Source organism: Ambystoma mexicanum, chromosome 4p (genome assembly GCF_040938575.1).
Source record: "Ambystoma mexicanum isolate Mex_15411 chromosome 4p, UKY_AmexF1_1, whole genome shotgun sequence".
In the NCBI taxonomy this organism is placed as follows: domain Eukaryota; kingdom Metazoa; phylum Chordata; class Amphibia; order Caudata; family Ambystomatidae; genus Ambystoma; species Ambystoma mexicanum.
Genome location: NC_090927.1, coordinates 144,902,488 through 144,928,012, shown reverse-complemented (window position 1 = coordinate 144,928,012; position 25,525 = coordinate 144,902,488). Strand labels below are relative to the sequence as shown.

The 25,525-nt window shown below is 49.2% G+C and overlaps 1 protein-coding gene across 1 annotated transcript in view; it reads right to left on the bottom strand.

Annotated features, from left to right (window-relative positions):
* Positions 1-25,525, bottom strand: part of LOC138453084 (dihydropyrimidinase-related protein 1-like) — a 325,099-nt gene that overhangs the window by 124,112 nt on the left and 175,462 nt on the right. The window contains exon 3 of the mRNA XM_069605592.1: positions 7,559-7,743. Coding sequence (XP_069461693.1) covers positions 7,559-7,743 — 185 coding nt within the window. The remainder of the gene's footprint in view (positions 1-7,558; positions 7,744-25,525) is intronic.

Sequence of the window (25,525 nt, the reverse complement as noted above, 5' to 3'; positions counted from 1 at the left end):
TGCTAGCGACCCATGTGTGCTGGCTTGTGGATGGGTGCAGTGAGGTTGTCGGGAGAGTATGCGAGTTTAGGAGATACATTATGTGTCCGACCAGACCGAATTTTTGTAGTGGGATGTAGCTGCAATCTAACAGCAGAGGTGTTGTGCGATGTGTCTTCAAATAGTGTACGATAGCAGATTTGTGCAGGTTGGTGGCCGTGCCTGTGGTTATGTTCTATCAACATAGAGTGCAATACATATACGTGTCTCCATGCTGCTTTTTTCTTTTTATAGATGCGGTGCTAATTCTGTCCTGTGGTCTGCTGTTGTATATTCTCTCCGTCGCTCAGTACATTGCATGAAGGCTTCATTGCTGCCTCTGCCTATCTAACAGGAGGTTATATAGCCTGAAGTGTGGCATGGGTTCATCAGGATGCAGGGCTAGGGGGCCAGGTCTTGAGGGCCTTCCGGAAGGCAAGGTGATCATCTAAGTGACGGCAGTTGCGTTCCTAGATTGGGGGAGCTTGGACGAAGGAGGATCCCCCTATTCTTGTCGATTTGAAGGGAGGGATCAGACGGAGGGGTGTATTACCTGATCGCAGGTTTCTATTGGGTTGGTAACGGGTGAGTTTGTGTTGAAGGCATTCTAGGCCTGCCTTGTGGAGGGTGGAGTGGGTGATGCACATGGTTTTGAAAGTGGGCTGTCACCCAACAGGGAGCCAGTGGAGGACACGGAGGGCAGGTGTGATGTGCTCTCTGGGGCCAAGGGATAGGAGGAGCCCAGCTGCAGTGTTATGGACCTGTTGGAGCTTTCTGAGTTGATATGCAGGGGTGCCCAGGTGAAGGGAGTTAGCGTAGTCTAGGTGGGAGAGGACGATAGTTATGATTGCTGTGACTCTGTGAGGGTAGGAGAAGAAAGGGAAGATGCTTCTGAGAATGCAGAGGTTTAGATAGCAAGATTTAGGCACAGAGTTGATGTGGTGTGAAAGTGTTTGATCAGCATCCATGGTGCATCCCTGGTTCTTTACTGAGATGGATGCGATGGGAGGAAGGCCTAGGCAGGACAGCCAAAGAGTGTATTGGGGGAAGAGTGCCGGCTTCCTGCAGATCATAATTTTGTTTTTTCCGGGTTTGAAGAGCAGGTGGTTCACTTTCCTCCAGTGCTTGATTTCTGTGAGGCATGAGGCGAAGTCGGGATGGGGGATGGAAGAGGATTTAGGGATCTTGATGATTATCTGGGTGTCAGCTGCGTAGCTGTAGCAGGTTAGGTCATGTGAGCGGATAAGAGCATGGAAGGGGCTCAGGTAGAGGTTGAAGAGCAAGGGGGACAGGGAGGCACCCTCTTGTACCCCTTTGGTGAAAGGACGGGGGGCTGAGAAGAAGGGAGCAAGGAGGGTGATTTGTGATCGGTTACTGAGGAAAAAGGAAATCCACTTTAATGCGGTGTGCCTAATGCCAAGCGAGTGGAGTCTGTCCATGAGGATGCAGTGGTCGATAGTGTCAAAGACATCTGAGAAGTCGAGGAGGCTAAGTACGGCACAGCCTTGTGAGTATGCGGTTGGTTCTTTTGATGTGATCCCAGATGGAGACTTGGTATGATTCAGTTCCTCGGAGGGGTCTTATGCCAGAGTGGGCAGGGTTGAGGAAGAGGCTGGATTCGCTGAAGAGGCAAAACTGGGAATAGGCCATTCGGTCAATAAGTCAATATGTTTGGCTATGAAGCATTGTAAGAGATAGATCTGTTATTGGCTGGACAGAGGGGGTCAAGGGAGAGTTTTTTGAGCAGGGGTTTGATGTGCAATGTCTTGAAAGCTGCTGGGACTGTGCCTGAGGGAAGAGTTAATGATAGATCTCGCAATGCTGGATGTTGGAAAAGTATACCTAACGAGGGAGGAAGACCCAAAGACATTGTGAAGGAGTAGCAAGAACTGATACTGAAAGTGAAAAAAGACTATTTAAAAATAGCCTCATTGGCGGCTGGTTCATTGTGGGCGTTGGGGCGGCGCACTGCGAGTATCTGTGCTGATTGACAGGCCTCATGCAGGCCAGAGAAAAACGCATTCATTTTGTTACTGCTCTCTCTGTATGAATTAATTTCAATACACTGCCGTAACAAATGATGACAGCGCATGTGTGCGTGAGTCACACACCTCTGTCACCCCATAAACAAATGCGCAGATCTGGAGCAGAGAGCGTTTACCAGAATTTTCAATGCCCAAAATAAACCTTCAGAGGGCGCTGACGTGACTGCGCCCAAGATGGGAATCAGAGAGGGGAAGTAGCGGTATCTGGCGTGACGCCGTCAGCGTCATCCTTTATCTGTGAGCCGAGGTCAGGACACGGAGCCGAGTACACTTGGAGCGTGCAAAGTTGGGGGGTCAGGGAATTGCAGCATATGGACCTGTTCTAATCAGGAGGATAGCTCAGTGGCAACGTGCTCGCCTTGGAAGCAAGACAATGCTGGGTCGATCCCAGGTCCGTGCTTAGAAACCTCTGTGTATTAAGCGTGTTATAAATAACCCATTCCAATTCCAATTCCAACTTACTACTCGTCAATAACGGCAGGTATTTAGGGATCTTAAGCATTAAACCGTGAAGAGAGAGGGAACTACGAAGCAAGCTAAAAAACAAAAGTCAGTACGATTGGAATTGATTTATTTCTAAAGGCACAGGAGATGTCTCAGCCAGAGTCCAGCTTCTGAAAAGTGCCCCCCCCCAGTCTCTGAATCACGTGCATTGTGACTTCTGTTCTCAGACTTGACTTACACTGATACATGCGAGGCAGATAATGAAGGGAGGGCAGGCACCCCTTCTAAGTGTATGACTGGGGTTGCTGCAGTGGGAAACGGAATCAAGCAGAATGCACGTTTTAAGAAGAACAACAAACGTGACGAAGGACACCCACTGAAGGTCTTGTATAGTTGCAAACTTTACTCGAGCATCTCCCCCCCCCCCCCGAATCTATCTCCACGATGTACTGTGAGCATTTATGGCTTTTAAAGGGCAAAGCAAAATCCATAAACTCTTACACATACTCATTACTGTGCAGGTCTAGCAGTTATCTGTCAGTGCCCCATGATAAGGCCATGCATCCTGTCATTATGTGCTTCAAATGATAATAGTAGTAGTTATCCTGTTGCATGTATGCCACAAACTGCAAGGAATTTTGTTACCTAAATCTATTGCACTAATTTGAAACATCCATAAAGATGAAAGGTTGAGTCAGCCCTCCTTGTAGTTGGGACTTTAGACTCTTTCACGCAGATCTCCGCAGCAGCCACAAAACCCACTGAGCTATCTTACCATCTCATGCGCTTGAGTTCCTATAAACCAGTACACAAATAATGACTCAGCACAAACTGTGATCATTTAATATCTGATCACTATGCCACACTTTGGTTATTCATCAAGCACACAGCAATGCTAACAAATTTGTATTTATTGACAGTGCATCTGTTTTAAGACTCCTACTCCAGGATGCCAAGAACACTGCCATATGGCGGGGTGAGCAATACATGGGTTGGTTTTAGCACTTCTGATAATATGAGGCTTTTATAGGCAAGTCCTTATTTCAGCCCCCAGAATTGCCAACTCCCTCCCTGTATGACTTGTGCCAATGTAAGCTTTGTAGGGGTGTCCGGACTTGTGCTCTTGAAGAGACGGAGCTTCCTCTGACCACATGGTATGATGTATAGATCTGTGATCTTTGCTGGGTTCTAGCTCACTCTCACACCCTACTTACTCTATGCACCTGCAAGCCCAGCAAGGAACAGAGTTCTCCAGCGTGTGAATGGGGATGGTGTAAGCTCACACTGAGGTGGGAATATTAGAAATGTGGCACGCCTATGTCTGCAGGTCAGGAGCATATAGTGGTGCATTTGCGACGCTGTGGCTGGACCCCAGTAGGACTATATGCTCACGTTGAAAGTTAAGATGGATGTTCATGGCCAGCCCTGGAATAGCATGGGGTGCATTCACATCATGTCTGAGCTAAATTGGCAAAGCTATGTGTAGGTCCCAGTGCTTGAATGGTGTGGGGGGTGAGGAGGTGGCCAGAGTTGCTACAGGATTGATGTATAATGTCAGAGCTGTTTCTAAGTTATGCTGCCTATTATCAAAGGGCAGAGATCTTTTAACATACCTCTATGTGAGTTCCAGGACTGAAGGATCCAGTGCTGCTGCTCCTAGGAATTACCTGCAGCGATAGAGTTGCATTTAAATGTCCTGTTGGAATTGGCCACGACTGAGGCACGCTGGAATAACTATGTAGGCATCACCTCTCAGCATTAGAGCGACAATGAGAGCGAGGAAGACTGCTGTGCATTGATGGAACTGTGCATGGGTTTCAGTTTTGGAATATGGCATGCTGCATTTCAGGAATTTGTGTGGGAATCGGACTAAATATACCAAACTTCAAACAGTATTCACATTGGTCAGGCCCTGGTAGAGCTTTGTATAGGACCAGGACCCTGTTTTGGAATACCAAGGGGTACAATATGGCCAGATGGGTGCCCTGGCAGAGTTCCCTGGCTATGTGCTTCAATAGTATGAAACCCTTGGGCTAAGAATGCAATGGCAGAATCAGATAAGCCTCACAGTCAAGGACACCATTTGGGGGTCACCAGGGGTCACACTTGCGACCCCTCAGGTCTCCCTTGCTACCCTTAAAGAAAACACTTTTATTCCCCTTTTCTTATACAAATTGAAGCTCCTGGGCTGTGGCCAATGTCATGTGGCTATTTGATTTATTTGTCTTTCTGGAATTCCATGCAACTATTTCTAAACTCATTAAAAAATTTATTTTCAGGCACAGCTCAGGGGGTGAGTCACTCGCTGATTTAGTCTGTTCTCAAACACCTCAAATTCACAATGCAGTCAGGCATCATCAGTGAGGTAAAGCTCAGCCTCTCTAAGGACAGTGAGCAAGGGGTGCAGTGACCAATAACGTGGTTGTAGACCCTCCTGAGTGGAGGAACTTCCATAGAACAGGGTATTTGGCTCATGTTCGTTCTCAGTAGGGGGGCTCCCATGCTACTTTCAAACAATTACCACTGTGGAGCTGAGACAGTGGCAACGTGCGTATGAAAGAGAAGAAAGTTCAGGTGTGTCGATTGCGTGACCTGTAATGGGTGGACTGTGTGCTCCAGCCACTGCGTCTAGACCGAGGACACCCACCTATGGAAACACCACTTAAAATACCTGCAAAGAAGTTTGTGACGGAATATAAAGGAAATCTTGTGTGAACTGAAATCAAGGAAATGGACTTTGTGAAATTGGTGAAAGGTAACCAAACCAGAAGAGCTGGGAAGAATTACAAAGAAACGTGTTTTTGGAAAAGTTGAAAGACTTGAAACCTTGCGGAAGGGAACCGCTTTTTCATTGTGAACTATCTCGAACCTTGCGGAAGGGAACCGCTTTTGCATTGTGAACTATCTCGAACCTTGCGGAAGGGAACCGCTTTTGCATTGTGAACTATCTCGAACCTTGGGGAAGGGAACCGCTTTTGCATTGTGAACTATCTCGAACCTTGCGGAAGGGAACCGCTTTTGCATTGTGAACTATCTCGAACCTTGCGGAAGGGAACCGCTTTTGCATTGTGAACTATCTCGAACCTTGCGGAAGGGAACCGCTTTTGCATTGTGTACTATCTCGAACCTTGGGGAAGGGAACCGCTTTTGCATTGTGAACTATCTCGAACCTTGCGGAAGGGAACCGCTTTTGCATTGTGAACTATCTCGAACCTTGGGGAAGGGAACCGCTTTTGCATTGTGAACTATCTCGAACCTTGCGGAAGGGAACCGCTTTTGCATTGTGAACTATCTCGAACCTTGCGGAAGGGAACCGCTTTTGCATTGTGAACTATCTCGAACCTTGGGGAAGGGAACCGCTTTTGCATTGTGAACTATCTCGAACCTTGCGGAAGGGAACCGCTTTTGCATTGTGAACTATCTCGAACCTTGCGGAAGGGAACCGCTTTTGCATTGTGAACTATCTCGAACCTTGCGGAAGGGAACCGCTTTTGCATTGTGAACTATCTCGAACCTTGCGGAAGGGAACCGCTTTTGCATTGTGTACTATCTCGAACCTTGGGGAAGGGAACCGCTTTTGCATTGTGAACTATCTCGAACCTTGCGGAAGGGAACCGCTTTTGCATTGTGAACTATCTCGAACCTTGCGGAAGGGAACCGCTTTTGCATTGTGAACTATCTCGAACCTTGCGGAAGGGAACCGCTTTTGCATTGTGAACTATCTCGAACCTTGGGGAAGGGAACCGCTTTTGCATTGTGAACTATCTCGAACCTTGCGGAAGGGAACCGCTTTTGCATTGTGAACTATCTCGAACCTTGCGGAAGGGAACCGCTTTTGCATTGTGAACTATCTCGAACCTTGCGGAAGGGAACCGCTTTTGCATTGTGAACTATCTCGAACCTTGGGGAAGGGAAGGCCTTTTCAACCAAGAGCTGGAAGAAGCTCTGAACTGTTATTTGATCACTTATTATTTTTATGCTGACATCCCTACACAGTGTATACAGGCAGATGCGAGGGCATGTATAGGGTTTGGACGCAGACAGACATTTACTTTGGACCTGCTGACATAAACGCTGCTTAGTTTCATGTAGGCAGGGAAATCCCGCTTTAGCATAAGGCAAGTTAGGCCTTTTGTCCACCCTTCTTTTTGATTTAATAAAGGTTCATAGCTCAAACTTCAGTTCAGTTGTCTGTCTACTTTTTTCAATATGCCATCTGTTACAGCTGGAGATGAGCACAAAAGGTCTGGACCAGTACCTAACAAAGACGTTCTGGTGGCAGCCATGATACTCGAGTGAGGTTGCTGACGTGCGTTCCGCCCCCATGGTCTTTCCCCATCTTAATTTACAGAGAGCGGGCACCATACACGAAACCGTTCAACCAGATTTCAGCAAAATGCCCCTCATATCTGTGGAATGACAATCGCACTAGAAAAGAAGCATTCAATCTATATCTCTAGGATAAGACTGTGGTGTGTCATGCCATTATCTAATAACCACATGTCTTCACATGCCTCCTGCCACACCATATTATACTAGGCTGGCTTCCCACTAGGTTTCACAGACTTTCTGATACATCAAGGCTCCCAGACTCTAGTGTGTAGTTAAGTTCTGCTTTTCTCCATGACGTGTTATCACGCCCCCAAGCAATGCATTATTTCGTTATTGGTGTGTGGCTGACTGCACTAGTTAATGCTGCGTTTGATCTCATGGTCACTGGCTGGAATCAAGGCAGGCCCACTGTGCCCTTTACCCTAGGAGGTGGGCACACTGAGTAGCATTATTTTGGGTAACATTAAACATATCTTGTCTGTCATTAGTGGCAAGATAACCCGAATGGGTGCACAAGCGCTCTACAAACACACCTGCAAAGACGCATACCATGTGCTGTAATGTTGAATTATGTGTTATCCATTGTATTTTGGTTCTTCTTTACCACTAGAATGAGTGTAGTTGTAGAGCAATGCCTCATGGGAAGTTTGGACATTGTCAGAACATTCTTGCTGGGCACTGCCAGCGGGACAGGCGGTGCGCTGCTAGGTCGGACTTACTGATCATGGTGGTCCCTCCTGCCACAGCGGCCTTGGTGCCTTGGTAGAAGTCATCCACCGTTGTCATTCCCAGGTACGGTTTCTGCAGACACGTGTTGACGTCAATTCCTCCTGGAATGACCATCCGTCCATTCGCCTCGATGGTTTTTACGCCGCCAGGAACGATCAAATTCTCTCCGATTTGCCTAAGAGTCAGGATCAAAAACACAGTTGCGTTCTCTTTAGAAAGAACATTGGAACATGCATCAAATAACATTATTTCTTGAGTTGAAAATACCACGTTAGCTGTTTTTGTTCAATTGGATAGTAACTAAATTTGATATGGTGCCATTTAACACTGAGCCTTGTGAATCCGACTCTAGCAGTCAGAAGTCATTGCCAGAAGATGAGGTTTCCCTCTCTTAAGAGGACTCAATCATGGGTCAATCGTTGCAGAGGCGGTAACAGAAGGATTTCAAAGGCCAGCGCCATTCAACACTTCTGGATAGCGCCCATTACGTCATAACTAGGTTTGTGCTCCAGATATCCCTGTACATGCATGCGTACAGCGATAAGTGTTCCTCTGAACATCCACGACCGTTTGACTCTGGCAGTTTGGTTGCCTGTTCTTGAGGTGGTGGTTGTCCTAGTAAAGATAGCTCATTAGTTTGGGCAATTATGTGGTGTCTGCACCACCTCTAAGCCAAAACTACATTACATATACGAAGAAATGGTATATGAAGAGGGACACAAAGCTTGTAGTTGTTGTTTGGTTATTTGCTCTTCCACTGACAGACCATGGCCATGCCAATCCCTATGGCCAACCCCACCAAGTTCCTGCCCCTCCCTGCCCTAAACACCTCCTCATGGAAACTGTTTGAGATCGCTCTTAAGAAGCCGTAACATCAAACTTTGCACTCGAAGTGCCTGTAAGTGTTTTTCAAAGTAGTCTTCTGGAAGTTAATGACTTAATTGGAGCTGTAAACACGCTACTGGCGTAATAAAAATGTCTTAACCAGCTCTGCCTTCAGCCACTTGATTTATGAGCACTCTGCGTGTCCTTCGCCAAAGTCATGTTAAAAACAAGCATTGGCTTTCTCAATTAGGTGGTCAGTATTAAGAATGATAGTAGTGTAGATATATTTGGCTACAGAGAGTCCTAAGTATTTGATATGAGATTATTGCCAAGATAGGCCGGAAAGAGGGGTGTTAGTTATGTTACAAGTAAAGGTGAGGGGCATTACCTCCGACTTGTCAAAATTCAATTTATATCCAAAGACATTAGAGTAATTATGAATTGTAGAAATTAAATGCGGAATGGATGAGGCAGGTTCCGAGAGGTAGATTAGAATGTCATCGGTGTATGCAGAGAGTTTGATTTCTATATTGTTTATGGAGATACCTTTACATTCAAGTTCGTTCTAATATTTTGAAGGAGGGGTTCCAAAGCAAGATTAAATAGCAGGGGAGAAAGAGGACAGCCTTGACGAGCTCCTCTTTCAATTCGGAATGAGGAAGACATAGAATTATTATAAGAATACGGGTAGTAGGAGAGGAGTAAAGAATTTTGATTACATTGATAAAGTAAGAAGGAAAACCATGCCAGGATAGAGAATGGAACATGAATGACCAGGAAACGCGGTCAAATGCTTTTTCATCGTCAAGGGCAAGGAGGGCAGATGCTAATTTAGGGATTTGGGAATGAGCAAGAGGGTTAAAAAGTAGTCTGGTATTAGTAGAAGCAAAGCAGCCTTTAGTGAACCCAGATTGGTCTGGATGTATAAGTTTAGGGAGAAATGGTTCCAATCGTTTTTCAAGAATTTTAGCATACATTTTGTAGTCTGAGTTGATGAGTGAAATGGGTCGGTAGTTTTTAACAATTGCTGGGTCTTTGTTGGGTTTAGGCAAGAGTATTAGAAGGGATTCTCCAAATGATCCAGGGCTTTGTCCAATTTCTATAAAGTAGGAGTATAGTTCTAAGAGTTTGGGAGCAATAGAGTCAATTAACGTTTTATCAAAATCAGAGGTAAATCCATCTGGGATCGGGGTGCTTTGTTGGGTTTCATTTCTATTATGGCTTGTTTGATTTCTGAAAGGGAGATGGATGTATTAAGTGAGGAAAAGTCAATTGGTTGTGTGAGATTCACTTTCTTGTTTGTTGCAAAGAAATAATTTATATCCATAGTGTTAATGGAAGAATCAGAAGTATATAAATTAGAGTAAAAGTCAAGGAAAGCATGATCGATGTCTTTCGGATCGGTTAATCTATTACCTTCAGGAGATATTATATGTGTTGTATGAGACTTTTCTTTTTTCTTCTTAGGATATGAGGCAAGCATTTTGCCCGCCTTCTTAGAACGGTTGTTGAATTTGGTTTTAGATCCTAGAATAGAATTAGCCACTTTATCAGTACGGAGTTTATTGAATTCAATGTGTTTAATCACGAGATCTTTTAGAGTGTTAGGGTCCGGGTTTGCGTAGTAAGATTGTTCAAGGGTTTTTATTAGTGCTAAGAGGATGTTTACAGGTTGCCCAGGTGGGGGGATCTCCACACAGAACTGTGTCCAGTGGTAGGGGCCAGTATTCTGCCTATTGTTTCAACCATCTTGCTTTCTCTCCTCTCTCTTTTGCTGGTTTCCTCTTTATTGATCTGTGTGACATTGTTACATTACTGTTGATGCACTTTAATGAGGTCTAATAATATTTGTGGTACCACTTTAGACTTGTATATATTTGCCATTGTTGATTTTCCTGAGTACAAAGTGAGTTATTGTGATAGTGTACATAACCTTGAATATTGATTATATAAAGACCGTGTTCTAACCAATACAATGTGTGGACATTCCTTTGTGGGGGCTTGGGGACTACACTGTACTTAAGAACCAGCCAGCATCACCTCCTGAGAAGCTAGGCCTTGATTGCTCATCCATTGCTACCGTAATAGAGAATCTTGGCTGGGGTCCTCTGTGCCTCTCCTCACCATATAGAGAGCGGACATACAGACCCCCATACCAGTCTTTACACTGGTGGCAGCGGTGGGATGCTTATGGTTTTAAGAATCAGTGTATAACCGTGCCACCTACAAAATATCTGCACTTTATTAAATTAAGGTTTAGTTGTGTACCAAATAACTGCATTACAAGCAATGGAGTCCATTGAAAATGGTAAATTGACTAGGATGAGCTTAGAGGCTCTCCAGAGTGCTTGTGAAGCCAGGGAGTTAGACTTTGTGGATAAGTCTCGGGCTGAGCTGATAGCTGCCCTGGTGGACTACCAGACGGATGGTGAAACTCTTGATGAGGGGGGAATGCAACCAATGAGGACTCCGCCCCTGGGGGTTCTACTGAATCTGTTTCTGGGAATGCCACCATTCCTGCTGCCTCTGTTCCGAACCCCAGCAATTCCTTGGAGCTTGAGTTATTAAGGATGAAATTGGCCGTTGAATATCGCAAGTTTGAAGTAGATGCTGAGCTTAAGAAGGAGGAGTTGGCTCAACAAGTGGAGCTCAAGAATAGGGATCTTGAACTCAAAAATAAGGACCTTGAACTCAAGAACCAGGACCCTGAATGTCAGAGAATCCAGCTAGAGTGTCAGGTCCCCAGTCACCAAGTTTATGAAAGATTTGGTTGGTGTGTTTTTGGAGGGTTCTGATATCCTCCAATGGATTGAAGCGTTTGAAATGGCTTGTGCAATTCATGATGTTGACAAAAGAGATTGGACTAAGTGTTTGTTAAGCAGAGCGCCTCAGACTGGGTATGACTGTATTCTGAAGATGAGTGTGGAAGAAAGGGGTCAGTATGAGTTTATGAAATCTGCTTTAATTGCCAAGTTTGGCAAGACACCTACCCAATACCTTAAAAGGTTCAGGGATTTTAAGTAAAAAGAGAGAATGTGTCTTGGGTTGACTGGGTGAGTGCTGCGCACATGAACATGATGGGGTGGATTGATGGTTACAAGGTGAAAACTTTTGTTGAATTGTCCCACCTGTTGTTTTTTGAACATTTATCTGAAGCCTGTTCACCAGAGCTGCGTCAGTATGTTGCTGACCCGAACATTTTGGATCCCTTTAAGCTGGCTAGGTTGGCTGACAAGTGGGTCTCCCACCGGGTGTCCCCTAAGGACTCCAGTGGGAAGGAAAAGGACAAAGAAAAGGGGGCCTCTCGGAAAGCTGAGGAGTCCCAAAAGCAGTCACAGTCGGGTAAACCTAAACCCTCCTCTCCTAAGACCCAGAAATCTAGTGGGGATAAGTCATCTGTGGGTGGGAATAAGAGTAGTGGTCCACCTGCTGCAAAGCAGGCTCCCAGTGGTTCCAGTACCATACCCCGCACTCCCGGCACTTGTTGGGATTGTAGGGCTCTGGATCACAAGAGGGGTGACTTCAAGTGTAAAGGTAAGGCACTTGGAGTACAGGCTGTCAGCCTGACCTACCCTTTCCCCATGTCTGAGGTGGAGGCCACTGTCCTCCCCTCCTCTACAGGGATCACATTTGGTGCTCCTGTAGAGATTTCCTAAGTGTCCCTTGGGGCCTGGGACCAGTACGCAGAAGTACTGGCGACTATCCCACAGAACACCCGTAGGTTTTTGAGAAGTGTCCTCCTGAACGGCCAGCTTTCTACTGGTTTGAGAGACACTGGGGCAAGCATGACAGTGGTGGACAGGACCCTGCTCAAGCCAGAGGACTATGTAGGTGCTCCTCTGAGAACCACCAGGTTAGCTGGTGGGCCTCCCAAATTATCGCCTGTAGCCTTAGTCACACTCATGATTGGAGATAAGACAGCTAAGCTTCCTGTCCTGGTTCAGGACAATGTCCCTGCTAACATTCTGTTAGGTAATGATCTAGTAGAGTTGGGGTTGATCTCGGATGGTCTTCCCATGACTGCTGCTGTAGTCACTAGGTCACAGGTGACACCGGGTCTGGTTGTGAGTCAGGTACCCGAGCCAAAGGCGAGGCCTAACGCAAGAAGAAGGAAGACCAAGAAGGCCACCTCTGTGCAAGGGGCTCCTTCTCTTCCTGCTGTTCCTACAGCACCCATTGGGATCCATGCTCCGGACGGGCTTGGTCCAGTGGAAAACCCAAACTCTACTCCTGAGGGAGAAGAGACAGAAGACTCTCCTGTGGTAGAGGTTCTCAACCCGGAGGATCATCCCGACCTTCAATGCTTGTTAGCTGAAGGGGGACCCTCCTGGGCAGACTTCTGTAAGGGACAGAGAGAGTGCCACTCTCTCGAGGGTCTGAGGAAACAGGCCCTGTCCCAGGCACAAGGAGAAGTGCCTAGGACATTCCGAATATATTGGGAGGGTGAGCTCCTTGTTAGTGAGCCCACTAAGCCTGAACCTGGTGCACTCAAGAGGTTGGTGGTACCCCAGGTTTACAGGCCCTTCCTACTACAGTTGGCGCATGCGGTGCCCTTAGCTGGCCATCTTGGGACCAAGAAAACTAAGCAGAGGCTCTCTGCCCATTTCTACTGGCCACGGATGGGAGTAGAAGTGGAGTTCCACTGCAGGATCTGCCCAACTTGTCAGTTGTCTGGCAAGACTGGAGGCAGTGTCATTGCCCCACTGCAGCCATTGCCAGTGGTTGGCACACCATTTGAGAGGGTGGGCATCGACATTGTCCGTCCCCTTGACCCTCCCACTTCAGGTGGACATCGGTTCATCCTGGTCTTGGTAGATCATGCCACCAGGTACCCTGAGGCTATACCCCTTCAGACTGTTACTGCCAAGGTGGTTGCCAGGGCTCTCCTGGGCATTTTCACCCGTGTTGAATTCCCCAAGGAGGTTGTCTCTGACAGAGGATCCAACTTCATGTCTAGTTACCTAAAAACCATGTCGAAAGAGTGCGGGGTAACCTACAAGTTCTCCACCTCTTACCACCCCCAGACCAATGGTCTGGTTGAGAGATTTAATAAAACTCTCAAGGGCATGATAGGTGCTTTGGAAGAGCTCCTAAGGAGGAAATGGGATCTCCTCCTGCCATGCCTGCTGTTTGCTTACAGAGAGGTACCTCAAGAGGGTGTTGGTTTCAGCCCCTTTGAGTTACTCTTTGGAAATCCCGTGAGGGGGCCCCTTGCCTTGATCAGAGAAGGTTTGGAAGCCACCCCTCCAGGTCCCGCCAAGCAAGTGGGGGACTATGTGTTAGGCCTCAGACGGAGGATGACACAGATGATGGGTCAGGCAACAGCGAATCTCAAGGCCAGCCAGGAATTGAACAAGTACTGGCATGACCTTAAAGCATCGCAAGTGGATTGGACTCCGGGACAGGAGGTCCTCGTGATGGAGCCTACCAAGCCTCGGGCATTGGCAGATAAATGGACTGGACCCTTCAGGATAATCTCCAAGATGGGCGAGGTCAATTATCTGGTTGACATGGGAGCCCCTGGGGTATCCCCTCAGGTATTCCATGTTAATAGGCTCAAGCCTTTACACAGGCGAGCCGAAGTCTCATGTCTCTTGCTGGCTTCAGAGCAAGAAGAGGATGAGAGTGAGCCCCTTCCTGATTTGCTGTATAGCAACCCTCAGAATGGCTCAGTGGAGGGTGTGCATCTCTCTCCAGATTTGACAACAGAGCAGCAGAGGGCCTGCAGGGCTTTGCTCCAGCAGTATGCCTCTCTGTTTTCACTGACACCAGGCCTTACACTGCGGTGTAAGCACGAGATTGACACTGGTGACAGCGTGCCTGTCAAAAGCAGGAGCTACCGTATGTCAGACACTTAAGAACCACATCCAGGCTGAGGTCGCCAAGATGTTGGATCTGGGTGTTATTGAACCCTCAACCAGTCCCTGGTCCAGTCCCGTGGTCCTTGTCCCCAAGGCAAGTTCCCAGGCAGGTACCAAGGATTGGAGGTTCTGTGTGGACTACAGAGGAGTCAATGCCATCACCAAGACTGACAAGCTTCTGGACACCATAGGTGCTGCCAAATATGTGAGCACCTTTGACCTTAACTCAGGCTATTGGCAAATAGCTCTGACGGACCATGCCAAGGAAAAGACGGCATTCTCCACACCTGAGGGACTCTACCAGTTTAGGGTCATGCCTTTTGGATTGAAGAATGCCCCTGCCACCTTCCAGAGATTGGTCAATCATGCGCTCAGTGGGCTGGAAGCCTTTTGTGTGGCTTACTTAGACGACATTGCCGTCTACAGTTCCACCTGGGAAGAGCATTTGACACATCTGGATAAGGTGTTGCAGGCCTTGAAAAGGGCTAACCTCACTATCAAGGCCACCAAGTGCCAGATACCTCAGGGGAAAATCACCTATCTTGGTCATGAGGTAGGAGGGGGTCAAATCCAACCTCTCCCCAGTAAGGTACAGGATGTACAGGACTGGGTGACTCCCACTACTCAAACCCAGGTGAGAGCCTTTTTGGGCCTCACTGGGTATTATCGCAATTTCATGACAGACTATGGAACCATAGCTGCACCCCTGACAGATCTGACTTCACCCTAACAGCCTAGGAAGGTTAATTGGACTGAAGACTGTCAGAAGGCCTTTGATGGCTTGAAAGAAAGTCTGTGTAGGGCACCTGTGTTATGTGCACCTGACTACAGCCGACCCTTTATCGTCCAGACGGATGCCTGCGACACCGGAATTGGAGCTGTCTTGTCCCAGTTAGATGACAAAGGGAGAGAACATCCTATCATATTCATCAGTAGACAACTCAAGGGTAGAGAACTTAGGTGGGCTACTGTTGAAAAGGTATGTTTTAGCATAGTGTGGAGCCTTAGGCATTTTAGGCCCTACCTTACGGGGTCTACCTTCAAGGTCCAAACAGATCATAAGCCCCTGAAGTGGCTTATGCAGATGAAGGGTGAGAATCCTAAACTGCTCAGGTGGTCCATTAGCCTGCAAGGGCTAGACTTCACCATAGAGCACAGACCAGGGAGAGTCACGATAATGCAGATGAACTTTCTGGATGAGGGTGTCTATCCCGTGGGAGATTAGGCACCCTCCACCTCAGTCTGGGAGTGGGGGGCGACTGTGATGCTGGAAATGCATTGGAGGGACAGGGCCTCCCTGTCCTTGTCCTGTAGTCCTTTTTCATGTGTGTTCTGTATTATTTTCTGCCCAGGAGTCCGTGTGGGACTCCTGGCAGTGCAGCTCTTCCTATTTTTGGTTTGGTGTACAGACCCATGGGATACCCTTATGGCACCCATGGGTGGGGGTGCAACCCTGTGCCCCTAGTGTATGTTTTTGTGCACCTGTGGGTGGCTCACAGAGCAGGGTATAGGCTGGTGGCAGCTCCATGCTGAATTTGACAGGTGCTCTGGGTGTCCTCCATTTTGGGATACCCAGGCCCTGACTTTGGAATCAGTTGATTCCTGATAGGAAACCAGATGGTCCCTGTGGCCTCTTGCCTTCTTTTGCCTTTTACCTTGTTTTCCCAAAGTCCTGGGAAGCCCTGACTCTGTCCCTTCCCCCTGAATGGCTGTTGGGTGGAAGTTCCATATTTGGTGTTGTTGTGAAGGCCAGGCCAGACTAGCTGGAGCCTTCCCAGTGACTGTATGTTGTGGGTACACCCTGTGTGTGGGGCCTGGGTGAATGGAGTGTGTGACCAATATGCACTTCTTGTTGTGGTTGTCTGGTTTCTGGCATGAGAGACAAAGACTGAGACAGCCCTGCCCGAAACTGGCCTGAATGCAGTGTGTAGTGTTGAATGGCTGGGTACTTGTCCCAATCCACATTCTTTGTTTTGAGTGTCTGAGAGGGAGGAGGATGGCCTGAATGCACTGTGTGCCCGATTGGCTGACTGACTGCATGAATGCCCTTCTGTATGATTGGCTGCTGAGTATGACACAGCAGTGTGGATGAGAGACAGAATAGTATATCTGGGGACCTCTCACCACTGGAAATTGTTCAGAAGCGTTCAGAAGCTGTGTCTACACTTGAAGAGTAACTGGAACTGCTGATCCTTGACGCCCAGCTGGAAGAAGAAGACTTGCTGTTGCATTTGCTTCGACCGATGTGAAAGCTGCCGAAATCGTCGAAGACTGATCCGAGAGAGGACCTGGTAAGGAGCCCTCTTCCCGTGCTTCGAGGGACCATCGAGCACTGCTAAACCTTCGCTGAAGCTCCCTGGACGCCAGACCTTCGAAAGGCTGCCGACCGATGACGGGGACTGCTAAGGAGACCGAAGTAAAGGACCCGGGCATCGCCGCTGTCGAAGTCCATTGCCGTTGACCAGGGTTCGCAGGATTGTGTAACCACTGGAGGCCCGTCGAAGTTGTGTTTCCCAGACGCGGGGACCACTTGACGCCGTGCCGCCGACGACCGAAGCCGCGCACTCCTTTGCCTAAGAACATTTGAATCGAAGGACTCCCTTTGTCCGCACCGTCAACCACTTTATCCTGCCAGAGAAATTCGAGGACGACCAACACGCCGAGGAGAATCCGCCAGTGGGATTCCCTCCACCTCACGACCACAAAGACTCGAACGACTTGACGCCCTTGCTGGGCCACAGTTCTTCACACTCATTGCAGTCCAGAACTATTGTCACCGAGGTGCCCCGCATGCCTCTTCCTTGCAGGACGCCAACGCTCTGTCGTCAATGAGCACCGCTCGGATCGAAGTTGCCGCCTCATCAATGCCGTTCTACTCTGTTCTCTGTCGGACGTTCGATGCCCCGTGTCTCCCGCTTTAAAGGGAAGGCACTCAAGAAGGGCCGTCGATTCCCTGACACCGAACGCTGAGTTCCTCGACGCCTCTCGACGATCCGTGACTCCTGCTTTAAAGGGGGTCACTCAAGAAGGATCTGTCGACGCCTCTTCGAAGAACTCGAATCCACCAGGTACATTGGGGGGGGGGGGGTAAAAACATTATAGGAGGGAATAAGACCATTGAACAATATATGGACTGGGCTTGTGCTATATATCTTATTTTACAGGTTGCCCAGGTGGGGGGATCTCCACACAGAACTGTGTCCAGTGGTAGGGGCCAGTATTCTGCCTATTGTTTCAACCATCTTGCTTTCTCTCCTCTCTCTTTTGCTGGTTTCCTCTTTATTGATCTGTGTGACATTTTTACATTACTGTTGATGCACTTAAATGAGGTCTAATAATATTTGTGGTACTTTTTTTAGAATTGTATATATTTGCCATTGTTGATTTTCCTGAGTACAAAGTGAGTTATTGTGATAGTGTACATAACCTTGAATATTGATTATATAAAGACTGTGTTCTAACCAATACAATGTGTGGACATTCCTTTGTGGGGGGCTTGGGGACTACACTGTACTTAAGAACCAGCCAGCATCACCTCCTGAGAAGCTAGGCCTTGATTGCTCGTCCATTTCTACCGTAATAGAGAATCTTGGCTGGGGTCCTCTGTGCCTCTCCTCTACCATATAGAGAGCGGAAGTACAGACCCCCCTACCAGTCTTTACAGTGAGTGCCACCCTCCGTTGCAGTACAACATTCACTGCCAATTTAGGGTGGCCCTCAGCCCTCCCTAAAAAGCAGCCTACGATTTTGTATTATTTTCTTTGTTTACCCAACTTCACTTGGCGCAGATGGGCACATTAGTGTGCCAATCTGCCTCCAGTGTGCCCAAACTCTACTGCCCCATGCATTGGGGGTCCTTCCCCACCTTTTGTGGTGGCCCCCTTGCACCCACCCCAAATGGCTGGGGGGGGACACCTCATGCAGCCCTCCCTGAGCCTCCTAGGAAGGGCTGCATGATGTGCCCCCCCCCTTCGTTCGGGGTGGGTGAGGAGAGGGCCACCACAAAAACACAATGTTCACTTTGTCTGGGGTTCTGGGTAATAGATTTTGGGCCGCTTCGCGCAAGTCAGACCTCTGTGGATTCCCACGGGTGTCCTCTTTTGGAAAATGCATGGGGTTCCCTGTTTTCCTTGCTGGCTTCGACACCCTAGGCCCAAATCTGTAGGTTGCCCACATGGACAAAATGGGCAGTGGTGAAAGGCTTGGGGTTACCAGTGGGTTCGTCTTTTCCTTTTGCGCCCCCGGTAGGTGCACCCACACATGTGAGGTACCGTTTTCATCGGGACACGTATGGGGACGCAGGAAGGTAGGCCATGTGTTGTTGGTGGTGTGTTTCGGTGGGTGGCCAGAGCAAAATGTCTGAGAATTGTCTTCATTTCCAGCCAATTTCAGAGACATTCCCTGTGTCCACTCACCAAAACACATCGCCAACAACAGATATCATACCTTCTCGCGTTCCCACAGGTGTCCCGACGAAAAAGGTACCTCACATGTGTGGGTGTACCCACCGGGGGCGCAAAAGGAAAAGGGTAACCCGCTGGTAACCCCAAGCCTTTCGCCACAGCACAATTTGTTCATGTGGGCAACCTACAGATTTGGGCCTAGGGTGTCGAAGCCAGCAAGGAAAACAGGGAACCCCATGCATTTCCCAAAAGAGGACACCCGTGGGAATGCACAGAGGTTTGACTTGCGCGAAGCGGCCCAGAATTTATTACCCAGAACCCCAGACAAAGTGAACATTGTGTTTTTTCCCCACCAAATATCACACTTTGTCGGGGATTGTGGCTAATAAAAACTGGGGCAATTTGCGCAAGGCAGACCTCTGTGGATTCCGACGGGTGTCCTCTTTTGGAAAATGCATGGGGTTCTCTGTTTTCCTTGCTGGCTTCGACACCCTAGGCCCAAATCTGTAGGTTGCCAACATGAACAAAATGGGCAGTGGCGAAAAGCTTGGGGTTACCAGTGGGTTACCCTTTTCCTTTTGCGCCCCGGTAGGTGCACCCACACATGTGAGGTACCGTTTTCATCGGGACACGTGTGGGGACGCGGGAAGGTAGGCCACGTGTTGCTGGCGGTGTGTTTCGGTGGGTGAGCCGAGCGAAATCTGCGGAAAATGCATTTATTTCCTCACATTTCGGACTTTGCAGGGGTGTCTGGGTAATAAATTCTGGGGCGATTTGCGCAAATCATACCTCTGCAGATTCCCACGGGAGTCCTCTTTCCGGAAATGCATGGGGTCCCTGTTTTCCTTGGTGGCTTTGACACCCGAGGCCCATATCTGTATGGTGTGCCAGTCGGCAGAGAGTCTGAAATTCCGGTCTGAAAACAGACTTGGGGTTACTAGTGGTTTAGGCTTTCCCCTTGGCGCCCAGGTAGGTGCACCCATCCATGTGATGTACCATTTTCATCGGGACACCTGTGGGAATGCGGGACGGTAGGCCATGTGTTGTTGGGGGCGTGTTTCGATGGGTGAGCCAAGCGAAATGTGCAGAAAATGAGTTTATTTTCCCACATTTCGGACTTTGCAGGGGTGTCTGGGTAATACATTCTGGGGCGATTTGCGCAAATCATACCTCTGCGGATTCCCACAGGTGTCTTCTTTTCGCAAATGCATGGGGCTCCCTGTTTTTCTTGGTGGCTGCAACACCCCAGGCCTAAATCTGTGGGTTGGCTCCCAAAACCCTTTGTGGGGGATAGCAGTGGTTTAGCCTTATTCCTTCGCGCTCAGGTAGGTGCACCCACACATGTGAGGTACCGTTTTCATCGGGACACCTATGGGAATGCGGGACGGTAGGTCATGTGTTGTTGGTGGCGTGTTTCCTATGGGTGAGCCGAGCGAAATGTGCGGAAAATGCGTTTATTTTAACACATTTCAGACTTTGCAGAGGTGTCTGGGTAATAAATTCTGGGGCGATTTGCGCAAATCATACCTCTGCGGATTCCCACGGGTGTCCTCTTTACGGAAATGCATGGGGTTCTCTGTTTTCCTTGGTGGCTTGGACACCCGAGGCCCATATCTGTATGGTGTGCCGGTCGGCAGAGAGTCTGAAATTCCGGTCTGAAAACAGACTTGGCATTACTTGTGTTTTAGGCTTTCCCTTTGGCGCCCAGGTAGGTGCACCCACACATGTGAGGCACGTTTTCATCGGGACACCTGTGGGAATGCGGGACGGTAGGCCATGTGTTGCTGGGGGCGTGTTTCGATGGGTGAGCCGAGCGAAGTGTGCGGAAAATGCATTTTTTTCCCCACATTTCGGACTTTGTGGGGGTGTCTGGGTAATACATTCTGGGGCGATTTGCGCAAATCATACCTCTGCGGATTCCCACGGGTGTCCTCTTTCTGGAAATGCATGGGGTTCCTGTTTTCCTTGGTGGCTTGGACACTCGAGGCCCATATCTGTATGGTGTGCCGGTCGGCAGAGAGTCTGAAATTCTGGTCTGAAAACAGACTTGGGGTTACTTGTGTTTTAGGCTTTCCCCTTGGCGCCCAGGTAGGTGCACCGACACATGTGAGGTACCATTTTCATCGGGATACCTGTGGGGCGCGGGACGGTAGGCCATGTGTTGTTGGGGGCATGTTTCGATGGGTGAGCCGAGCAAAATGTGCAGAAAATGCGTTTTTTTTCCCCACATTTCGGACTTTGTGGGGGTGTCTGGGTAATAAATTCTGGGGCCATGTGCGCAAATCATACCTCTGCGGATTCCGACGGGTGTCCTCTTTTCAGAAATGCATGGGGTTCCCTATTTTCCTTGGTGGCTTGGACACCCGAGGCCCATATCTGTATGTTGTGCCGGTCGGCAGAGCGTCTCAAATTCCGGTCTGAAAACAGACTTGGGGTTACTTGTGTTTTAGGCTTTCCCCTTGGCGGCCAGGTAGGTGCACCCACACATGTGAGGTACCGTTTTCATCGGGACACCTGTGGGAACACGGGACGGTAGGCCATGTGTTGTTGGGGGCGTGTTTCGATGGGTGAGCCGAGCGAAATGTGCGGAAAATGCATTTTTTTCCCCCCATTTCAGACTTTGCGGGGGTGTCTGGGTAATAAATTCTGGGGCGATGTGCGCAAATCATACCTCTGCGGATTCCCACGGGTGTCCTCTTTTTGGAAATGCATGGGGCTCCCTGTTTTCCTTGGTGGCTTGGACACCCGAGCCCATATCTGTATGTTGTGCCGGTCGGCAGAATGTCTGAGAATGTCTGAGATTCCGGTCTGAAAACAGACTTGGGGTTACTTGAGTTTTATGCTTTCCCCTTGGCGGCCAGGTAGGTGCACCCACACATGTGAGGTGCCGTTTTCATCTGGACACCTGTGGTAACGCGGGACGGTAGGCCATGTGTTGTTGGGGGCGTGTTTCGATGGGTGAGCCGAGCGAAATATGCGGAAAATGCATTTTTTTCCCCACATTTTGCACTTTGCGGGGGTGTCTGGGTAATAAATTCTGGGGCGATGAGCGCAAATCATACCTCTGCGGATTCCCACGGTTGTCCTCTTTTCGGAAATGCATGGGGTTCCCTGTTTTCCTTGGTGGCTTGGACACCCGAGGCCCATATCTGTATGTTGTGCCGGTCGGCAGAGCGTCTCAAATTCCGGTCTGAAAACAGACTTGGGGTTACTTGTGTTTTAGGCTTTCCCCTTGGCGGCCAGGTAGGTGCACCCACACATGTGAGGTACCGTTTTCATCGGGACACCTGTGGGAACACGGGACGGTAGGCCATGTGTTGTTGGGGGGCGTGTTTCGATGGGTGAGCCGAGCGAAATGTGCGGAAAATGCATTTTTTTCCCCCCATTTCAGACTTTGCGGGGGTGTCTGGGTAATAAATTCTGGGGCGATGTGCGCAAATCATACCTCTGCGGATTCCCACGGGTGTCCTCTTTTTGGAAATGCATGGGGCTCCCTGTTTTCCTTGGTGGCTTGGACACCCGAGCCCATATCTGTATGTTGTGCCGGTCGGCAGAATGTCTGAGAATGTCTGAGATTCCGGTCTGAAAACAGACTTGGGGTTACTTGAGTTTTATGCTTTCCCCTTGGCGGCCAGGTAGGTGCACCCACACATGTGAGGTGCCGTTTTCATCTTGACACCTGTGGTAACGCGGGACGGTAGGCCATGTGTTGTTGGGGGCGTGTTTCGATGGGTGAGCCGAGCGAAATATGCGGAAAATGCATTTTTTTCCCCACATTTTGCACTTTGCGGGGGTGTCTGGGTAATAAATTCTGGGGCGATGAGCGCAAATCATACCTCTGCGGATTCCCACGGTTGTCCTCTTTTCGGAAATGCATGGGGTTCCCTGTTTTCCTTGGTGGCTTGGACACCCGAGGCCCATATCTGTATGTTGTGCCGGTCGGCAGAGCGTCTCAAATTCCGGTCTGAAAACAGACTTGGGGTTAATTGTGTTTTAGGCTTTCCCCTTGGCGGCCAGGTAGAAGCACCCACACATGTGTGGTACCGTTTTCATCGGGGAACCTGTGGGAACGCGGTACGGTAGGCCACGGGTTGTTGGGGGCATGTTTCAATGGTGAGCCGAGCGAAATGTGCGGAAAATGCATTTTTTTCCCCACATTTCAGACTTTTTTGGGGTGTCTGGGTAATACATTCTGGGGCGATGTGCACAAATCATACCTCTGCGGATTCCCACGGGTGTCCTCTTTTTGGAAATGCATGGGGTTCCCTGTTTTCCTTGGTGGCTTGGACACCCGAGGCCCATATCTGTATGTTGTGCTGGTCGGCAGAGCGTCTGAAATTCCGGTCTGAAACCAGACTTGGGGTTACTTGTGTTTTAGGCTTTCCCCTTGGTGGCCAGGTAGGTGCACCCACACATGTGAGGTACGTTTTCATCGGGACACGTGTGGGAAGACGGGACGGTAGGCCATGTGTTGTTGGTGGTGTGTTTCGATGGGTGAGCCGAGAGAAATGTGCGGAAAATGTGTTTATTTTCCCACATTTCGGAATTTTTCAGGGGTGTCTGGGTAATAAATTCTGGGGCGATTTGCGCAAATCATACCTCTGCGGATTCCCACGGGTGTCCTCTTTTCGGAAATGCATGGGGTTCCCTGTTTTCCTTGGTGGCCGGGACACCCGAGGCCCATATCTGTATGTTGTGCCGGTCGGCAGAGCGTCTGAAATTCCGGTCTGAAAACAGACGTGGGGTTACTTGTGTTTTAGGCTTTCCCCTTGGCGGCCAGGTAGGTGCACCCACACATGTGAGGTACCGTTTTCATCGGGACACCTGTGGAAACGCGGAACGGTAAGCCATGTGTTGTTGGGGGCGTGTTTTGATGGGTGAGCCGAGCTAAATGTGCGGAAAATGCATTTTTCCCCCACATTTCGGACTTTGCAGGGGTGTCTCGGTAATAAATTCTGGGGCGATGTGCGCAAATTATACCTCTGCGGATTCCCACGGGTGTCCTCTTTTCGGAAATGCATGGGGTTCCCTGTTTTCCTTGGTGGCTTGGACACCCGAGGCCCATATCGGTATGTTGTGCCGCTTGGCAGAGCGTCCGAAATTCCGGTCTGAAAACAGACTTGGGGTTACTTGTGTTTTAGGCTTTCCCCTTGGCGGCCAGGTAGGTGCACCCACACATGTGAGGTACCGTTTTCATCGGGACACGTGTGGGAACGCGGGACGGTAGGCCATCTGTTGTTCGGGGCATGTTTCGATGGGTGGGCCGAGCGAAATGTGCGGGAAATGCATTTATTTTCCCACATTTCAGACTTTGCAGGGGTGTCTGGGTAATACATTCTGGGGCGGTTTTCGCAAATCATACCTCTGCGGATTCCCACGGGTGTCCTCTTTTCGGAGATGCATGGGGTTCCCTGTTTTCCTTGGTGGCTTGGACACCCGAGGCCCATATCTGTATGTTGTGCTGGTCGGCAGAGTGTCTGAAATTCCGGTCTGAAATCAGACTTGGAGTTACTTGTGTTTTAGGCTTTCCCCTTGGCGGCCAGGTAGGTGCACTCACACATGTGAGGTACCGTTTTCATCGGGACACCTGTGGGAACGCGGGACGGTAGGCCATGTGTTGTTGGGGGCCTGTTTCGATGGGTGAGCCGAGCAAAATGTGCGGAAAATGCTTTATTTTCCCACATTTCGGACTTTGTGGGGGTGTCTGGGTAATACATTCTGGGGCGATGTACGCAAATCATACCTCTGCGGATTCCCACGGGTGTCCTCTTTACGGAAATGCATGGGGTTCCCTGTTTTCCTTGGTGGCTTGGACACTCGAGGCCCATATCTGTATGCTGTGCCGGTCGGCAGAGTGTCTGAAATTCCAGTCTGAAAACATACTTGGGGTTAATTGTGTTTTAGGCTTCCCCTTGGCGGCCAGGTAGGTGCACCCACACATATGAGGTACCATTTTCATCGGGACACCTGTGGGAACGCGGGACGGTAGGCCTTGTGTTGTTGTGGGCGTATTTCGATGGGTGAGCCGAGCGAAATGTGCGGAAAATGCATTTTTTTCCCCACATTTTGCACTTTGTGGGGATGTCTGGGTAATACATTCTGGGGCGATTGAGTGCAAATCATACCTCTGCGGATTCCCACGGGTGTCCTCTTTTCGGAAATGCATGGGGTTCCCTGTTTTCCTTGGTGGCTTGGACACCCGAGGCCCATATCTGTATGTTGTGCCGGTCGGCAGAGCGTCTCAAATTCCGGTCTGAAAACAGACTTGGGGTTAATTGTGTTTTAGGCTTTCCCCTTGGCGGCCAGGTAGGTGCACCCACACATGTGAGGTACCGTTTTCATCGGGACACCTGTGGGAACGCGGGACGGTAGGCCATGGGTTGTTGGGGGCGTGTTTCGATGAGTGAGCCGAGCGAAATGTGGGGAAAATGCGTTTTTTTCCACACATTTCGGATTTTGTTGGGGTGTCTGGGTAATAAATTCTGGGGCGTTTTGCGCAAATCATACCTCTGTGGATTCCCACGGTGTCCTCTTTTCGGAAATGCATGGGGTTCCCTGTTTTCCTTGGTGGCTTGGACACCCGAGAGCCATATCTGTATGTTGTGCCGGTCGGCAGAGCGCCTGAAATTCCGGTCTGAAAACAGACGTGGGGTTACTTGTGTTTTAGGCTTTCTCCTTGGGGGCCAGGTAGGTGCACCCACACATGTGAGGTAATGTTTTCATCGGGACACCTGTGGAAACGCGGGACGGTAAGACATGTGTTGTTGGGGGCGTGTTTCGATGGGTAGGCCGAGCTAAATGTGCGGAAAGTGCGTTTTTTCCCCCACATTTCGGACTTTGCGGGGGTGTCTGGGTAATAAATTCTGGG